We start from the raw sequence: 7230 nt of genomic DNA, 5'->3' as shown, positions 1-7230 counted from the left end.
TATGTTAAGAATGAAGCTCGATTTAGTGGACAACAGCTGATCTATGATCAATACCTTCCCTGTCTGGGGAGATATGGGGTGTAGAAACACAACTCAGAGGCAACAGAGGTTTATTATGGACTCATTAGGCAAAGCACTTAAAATATACAAATGAGTTTAGAAAATACTGTCTGTATGTCATGCAGACCCAGCTCATTGGAGTTAGTTGCAAGGAAGCCGTGGCATTCCACACAGGTGAGAACGGGTTGAACAGCAGCTACTCAAAACAAAAGCTATATTGTTATTATGTATTATGTATGTAATTATGTAAGTTTCTCGCTGACGACAAAAGCGTCCATAAAACGAAACAGAAAAACCTGCATTAAACGAGGAAAGTGATTGCAATATTGATGACATTTATTTCAGGTATTGTTAAATAGTAGATACATACACACATGCATTTGGTTCCACAACCACAGTAAAATAATGATATGCCTAATGGTACAGACTGGATCAGGTTTGCATTTCTCCTCTCTCTGTCGATCGCCATCAGCCTGTCTCCTCAGTCTTGTCCAAGTCCTCAGAGACTGATGGAGCATCTTTCTATAGAAAATACATGTTTCATATTCTTTTTTATATATCATTAACATGAGAGGCATGCAACATTACATAAATCATTATTCCAGCATACTATTTTAGTCATATAATGGCTACAAAGCCCAAAAAAAAAGAGGTATACTAAAATGATAATAAAGTGGTTCCTTTATGGTTATTAAAACTCACCACAGATCCTTTTTCGTTGTGCTTATTGACAGAACACGTCAGCCATTTAATGTATTCCTCTCTAACCTAGAAAAAAAACAATGAAAAATACATCTCATTTAGATTTATAAAGTTGAAAAAAGAAGTAGTAGTGCCTCAAACGTATCTGCATAAAGAGTGCACCTCCTTGTTGAGCAGACAGTGGACGATGAAGAGGAAGGTGCCTTGCTGGGAGTTGAGGATGATAAAAAGGATCCTGAAGAAAAGATTTGACTGGTACAGACCCAGAATCCAAGTGCAGCCCAGTATGACAAACTGGGCCACGATCTTGAACACAATCAACCTGTAACCGTGAGAATTGAATGAGTTTTTATCTTAAGAACCGATGCCTCGTATGTGTACCGTGTGATGAATGTAAGTAAATTACTGAGATACACAGTATTTATATATTATTATACATTACATATGAGAGTCTCGGACACTCCTAAACATACCTGGTGTCTTTGGATTGAGAAATATCACTCTTCATGTTGGCCAGCGTTGGTCTCAGACTCCACAGAGTAGCACAGAACAATATCCAATTAAGCTTGACGAAGAAGAGAAAAGACACAGAGGCTGAGCTGAGATATAGAAGCATAATGAACCAAGAAAGAAAGGAGGCAAACATTAATCCACAGCTGATAACAACTGCACGTCCTGGTCAGTAGTGAATTTCTTTGGAGAGAGCTTCTTCCATCACCTTGTAACATTTGTCCAAAGTCAGCGTTCAAGTGAACGTTGGCTTGTTTTTCACTCAACTACAATTTGTTCCAGAGGAGGTCAAGAGCACACCAGACTGAGCTCCTTAAATTTCTCTCTGAAGTAAACGGGATGCAATTACCCATCACAATATACAACATACTCACTCCGAGGATAGCAATCACGGGGCCCGTTAAAGCCCAGTTGAAATGGCGCCGTCTGGAGAGCCAGCACCTGGAACAAACAAGACTCTCTTCAGCCTGCGTGCAGACCGACGGGACAGTGTGAATGTAAGGTACGACTGCTTGTCTTACTCACACCTCTGCCTCGGTAGCACCGTACCCATCAGAATATATCAGTGCAGAAATACCCACAATCACAAAAGGAACGCCGTAGCCAACCAGGTAGAGGAGCGGCCTGGGGAGGCCATCTCTCTGGATGACCTGCACCTTGGAGAGTCTCCGGACCAACAGGTGGAGCTGGAGCGCCTCCAGCAGCATCCACACGAAACCTGCTATCACTAAGAAGTGAAGGAGCCCCGCCATGACGGTGCAGGCCAGCTGTGGAGACACAGGATGTAGCATGAAAACAATGACACGCTTCCCGGAAATGGCCTCAGCGAAGAAGAGAGACAACTTGCCGTACCTCTTGTTCAGCATATTCATCGTTCCACAGCAGCAGCAGGTGGGAGAAGAAGAGGCTGAGGCAGAGCTGGAGACGGGCCGTGTTGTTGATCTTGGGGTTCCAGCTGCACAGGAGGAAGGTGAAGATGGCCAACGCGAAGAAGAAGAGTCCGACGATCACACACATTCGGTTTAGCCACTCGAGGAAAGGATCCTCCGGCGGAGGCTGAGAAGACACGACACGCTGTGATGAGTGGGGGGGGGGGTACCTGTATGAGCGAATGTACATTCACACACAAATCTGCAGTACCTCCCCTATCTGCATGATGAGGGCAAACGTGGAGAGATGGGAGCAGCTGCACACGGTGTAGTTTTCGTTGGTGTATGCGACCCAACAGCCCTCCACGGACCAACGCATGGACTTTTCTCCTCGTCCGTCACTCCCTTCTCCCACTCCTGCCTCCTCCGTTTTGTCCTCCCAGTAGACACAGGTCACGAAACCAGATTCAGGTACCGTCTGATGAAAGCAGAGAGAGATGGGTTGAATGATAGGGAGCTGTGTGTGTCACATCAATAGGGAGATGGGATAGATCACCTTCTTGTGGTGGATGGTGAAGTTGACGGGCTCGGTGAGGTTGGTGTTGTTCACCGAGGGTAAGATTGCGGTGATGACATCCGAGTACATCTCTGTCCTGTTCTCTGTTTCAAAGTAGCGATGGCTAAGGAGACTCTCCATCCCATTCAATGTCATGAAGGCAGCTGCTGCAGAACCTGGAAACATCCACATAACAGGCCCATTGTGTCAAATTAAATCTGATACTTCAAAAGTAGGATATCTGTGGATCAGTAGTACAAAGGGATCTATCTATATAGTTGCACTCTAGTATAACTCTATGTAACATGAAGGGAGTGCAGAAATTATTTGGAAATGTCCAACAGCAGCTTAATATAGAAAATACCCCAAAAATGTGGGGGTTTTTCTAACATTGCTCGGTGCCCCCCTGGTGCGGCACCCCTATGCACCACATATAGTGCATTCACACTTTTTGCACCACTGTATAGTTGGGTCATTTCCATAATCTTTTATAATAGTTTTTATCTCACCGTTGTTGTTTTGGGCCAAACTCTCCAGGTTGATGTCCATGGTGTGTCCGCTGGCTGTTAGCAGAGAGCTCTCTGTATTTTTGCTTCCAGGCCCAACAGTTTCTAGACTTAAATCTAACACATCATGATGTGTGATCAGTCTTCAGATTGACACGATCCACCCAGCTACACATCCAGTCACACGCATTAACCTTTCTTACCCACTGTGGAGCTCCTCACGGTTCTCTTGGTTTGGTTCCGACCCGGCTGCACTATGGCCGACACTAAGCGGTCTGAGATGCCCAGGATCACGCTGCCGGTCTCCCCGTCTCCATCGCTACTCACTTTGCTTGACCTGGCGCGTGGCCCGACCCCTGACACCTCCTGCAAAATTAAAAACGTTTTTAATAACTGGACCTGACTGATGATGGGAACACAAAAAGTGTGATTAAAGCATCCTCAGGGGACGATACAACGAGTACCATCGATGCTGAGAAGCTGTTTGTCACCGTCTGTAGAGAAAGCACACGAAACAGAGAGAGGGGGGGGGGAACACATAATGTTGATCAAACTTCTGAGCATCCAATCTTTGATTTTAGAACTAATACCATAACTGTATAGATCATTATTGTGGCGAATGATCTATGATGGAAATACATTTTTAAAGCCACATCTCCTTCTTTTCTACTCACTGCTTCTGGTAAGATAATGCCATCATTGTCCTTCAGTTGTTGGTCTATGTTGCCAAGGAAAGCTCTCTCTTTTGTCTGTCCCTGCAGCAAACACACAAACATGACCTCATCATTAATGTGATGAGCTGGAATGTAATTTGCAGTCATTTTCATATAGAATATATACAAAGGTCTGTGTGTGGGGAACGGCACAGGCTAGCTGTACACCTTAAAGTCACTGATGCATACGAAGTACTGATGACACTATTACTACAGGGAACGTATTTGACTGAGGCACAGGTCGTTTAAATAAGATTCAAACAAGAGCAAATCACACACACACACAGTTTTGAAAATGGTTGTGCCACTTGGCTGGCGATATTTACCTCTGGGGGTTTTATCTCATCTAAAATGTCCTGAATACCTGTTGAGTCAGCGAGGAGAAAGGAGTCAGTGAGCACATCAGGATATGGCAGTTAACGATTTACACTGTAAGCAAGCGAGCTCACGTTTACAAAATGAGACTCCTAATGTCCACACGATTCCAGTTGAAGGGAAGAATCCATCAGGACAAGAACAGTAGAAGGTCCCCGGTGCATTCGTGCACACCGTTTGCTTACCACATAAACCAGGTGTCTCACTGCACTCGTCTATATCTGGAGAGGGAGACACACAGTTAAACACAGAAGAGGTACATTTGTGACAGAGAGATCACACATACCTGTGCACGGGTTAGCGGTGCTGGCTATCACCACGGGGTCGTTCACCCGATAACCAGAGAAGCAGGTGCAGATGTACGATCCGATTGAGTTTGTGCAGTTGGCATCGGGACCACAGACGGTAGCATCCTCCACACACTCGTCGACATCTGCCAGACACAAGACGCACGAATGAAACAATAAACTGGGACCTGTCACTTGTGTTAGAAGTTACAATTGAAGTCGCAGTTTTCCATTTGCTCCTAGAGGCTTAAAAAAACCCATCTTGAATCTGAAAAAACATCCATTGAAATACCGATGCAGATGTTGGCCTCGCTGGGCTCCTTTTCCTGTTGGGTGGGTTCGAACCCCAGCTGGCATTTACAGGTGTAAGCTCCAGGCGTGTTGGTGCAGACAGACTCGGGGCCACAGACGGTGGAGTTGAAGCACTCGTCGATATCTGAGGGAGGATAAGTTAACCCAGTAAATACAAAAATAAGCGGGGAAAATAGTTATATTACTACAAAATAAAAGCACTGAGATTAAACAAAAAGGTCTTCCAGAATAAGGTGGCCTATCTGGAGGAAGTCCGGTACTGGGATTTGTGTTAAACAGACCTTGGCAAACAGGAGTTGCGTCGGGTACCAGATGGTAGCCTGTATGGCATTCACAATCATAACTTCCTGGCTTGTTGCTACAGGTACCATCATCCCCACAGATGTTGTCAAGACACTCATCGATATCTATAAACAAAGAAGGAAAAATGTCAGCCCATACTGCATAACGTCATTGCAGCTGAAACACTGACAGGGAGACTTTTATCCATTACCCGTGCATGCATTGGACGTCCCCGGTGGTAACGCTGGGTCGGTTGCTTTGAATCCATCCAAACAGGTGCAGACGTACGCCCCAATGGTGTTGTTACATTCGGCGTAAGAACCACAAATTCCTGCCGTCTTCTGGCACTCGTCTATGTCTGCCAAGCCGCGTTACAGACAAGAGGTTAAGGTGGGAAGTGAACTGAAATTAATGAAACATCTTAAAGGGACATTTCACCCTGAAATCCAAACTACATGTGTACTCAAGATAATCGGCAGACGGACAACTCACACCAAAACAATCTAGATCCGGGTGAGGTAAGAGGGAAATACCTGTCTCTTTAATTAAAACGATGATGATTTACTACGGGTCAGATGAAATAGAATGAACTTACCAACACAACCATATGAATCGGGTGTGGGTAGGTGTGAGGGAGGGCGTTCGTACCCAGAAACACAAACACAACCTCCAGTACCTGAACACTCAGCAAGCGGTCCACAGGAGTCTGTGTCACACACATGATGATCTAAGCAGTGATCACAAACACACACACAATTAGACACACGATATTCATGGCAAAAAGATAAAGGTAGGTCTCTGAGTACTAATTCCTTACATGTTAGGTAACCTATATTGGAGCGTGGGTGACTTGATGGTTTGTATATGTAGAATCCTCCAGGACAGAGGACCACACTCATTGTTATGGAATAATAATGGCAGTTGCCACTAAAATGACCATATGCAGTCCCTGTTCTTTCGTTTTCAGACTCAGTAGTTGGATATGAAAACGGGAAGTAGATGTTGTAAGAAAAACCACCACGATTGTATGATATGCAGTTTTGCACAAGTCTGTCTCCACCCAGCCCTGTGAAGCGCCACCACTTCCCAGCAAGAAATGTGTCGTCCTTTGAGAAGCCAACAAAGGAAGTTGAATCAAATAAGTAGTTGCGCCATGTGTCCGTTAAGTTTTTGTATCCATCACAAGAACCTGTGTGAAACAGTAAAAATGTACCATATGTCAGTAATAATGAACATATTCCCCCTGTAACTATGTTTATGTTAGGAGTGCACATCGTTCTTACCTTTAGGGAAAACACAACGGCCCGGCATGAAGAGGGAGCCTGTAAGGCATAAGAAGAGTTATTGTTTTAATGTCTTCATTTCTATAATCTTAAAATGTGTGTGAGATTAATATGCAAGGCTATAAGAGGAAACATGTCAATGCTGAACTGGTGCTGATGATATTGATGAGGTGTATTCTGAAGCCTAAAATTATAAGAGCAGAAGCAACATACTGCCAAAATGTACAGCAGTTTTATTTCATTCTTCATTTTATTCTTTACAATAATGATAATAATAATAATAATTGTGCAGCAGTAAGTAAACAGTCTCTAGGTAGTTGAATTCATTATAATAGTCACACATTATCAACCATATGAAGCATGAACTCACCCAGGAGAAGAAAGAAGGCACAGCAGTTCATCATGACAGGTCAGACTCCACAAAACATCAATCAGCACTGTTAAAGCCGTGTAGACGTACATTTTGGACAATTTGCACTGCATCCAAAAACTGTTTTCACAAGGTTTGACAAGGATGCAAATACAGGTTCGTGTGATGGAAATGCTTAAGTGTAACGCAGCTCACGTCAAGACATGGGGAGGGAACAGCTCCGAGAGGCCCACGGCTTCATTTACATAAATCACCATCCACCACCCCAAACAACATCCCATAAATAAAATTAAAGGCACATGTTAAAGGGACATATTTAGCAATTAGTTGTAGTTTGAAAAAGAAAAGATTAGCTTCAGAGCTTTACAAAATAAATATACTGAGATTGAGAGAACCAGTGTGATC

General features: G+C 43.9%; 1 protein-coding gene across 2 annotated transcripts; it reads right to left on the bottom strand.

Moving 5' to 3' along the window:
- Positions 1-420: 420 nt before the first annotated feature.
- LOC311031117 (adhesion G protein-coupled receptor E1-like) lies at positions 421-6110 on the bottom strand. Of its 2 annotated transcripts, XM_084037236.1 has the most exons (21): positions 5990-6110; positions 5768-5899; positions 5384-5530; positions 5172-5297; positions 4871-5014; positions 4578-4724; positions 4366-4512; positions 4243-4280; positions 3878-3958; positions 3668-3697; positions 3407-3569; positions 3207-3320; positions 2698-2873; positions 2413-2619; positions 2125-2328; positions 1798-2039; positions 1647-1713; positions 1236-1327; positions 925-1084; positions 763-828; positions 421-582 (listed from the first exon to the last, which is right to left on the bottom strand). In XM_084037236.1, the coding sequence occupies exons 1-21, from the start codon at positions 6069-6071 to the stop codon at positions 529-531; spliced, it is 2619 nt and encodes an 872-aa protein (XP_083893362.1). In that variant the 5' UTR covers positions 6072-6110; the 3' UTR covers positions 421-528. The 2 variants fall into 2 exon arrangements, 1 of the variants encoding a protein (XP_083893362.1); XR_014599044.1 differs by lacking the exons at positions 421-582; positions 763-828 and having other exon boundaries at positions 999-1084; positions 1800-2039.
- Positions 6111-7230: the final 1120 nt, after the last annotated feature.

This window comes from Eutrigla gurnardus (genome assembly GCF_963514095.1).
Source record: "Eutrigla gurnardus genome assembly, chromosome: 20".
Classification (NCBI taxonomy): domain Eukaryota; kingdom Metazoa; phylum Chordata; class Actinopteri; order Perciformes; family Triglidae; genus Eutrigla; species Eutrigla gurnardus.
This window is presented reverse-complemented; position numbering and strand designations above follow the sequence as displayed.

Excerpts from the sequence above, each read along its gene's own strand:
- LOC311031117 (XM_084037236.1), bottom strand. The coding sequence starts at position 6,071 with ATGAGTGTGGTCCTCTGTCCTGGAGGATTCTACATATACAAACCATCA. Across the intron at positions 5,015-5,171 it reads CGCAACTCCTGTTTGCCAAG|ATATCGACGAGTGCTTCAAC; the intron begins GTCTGTTTAACA and ends ATCCTCCCTCAG. Across the intron at positions 3,959-4,242 it reads ATGAGATAAAACCCCCAGAG|GGACAGACAAAAGAGAGAGC; the intron begins GTAAATATCGCC and ends TGTTTGCTGCAG.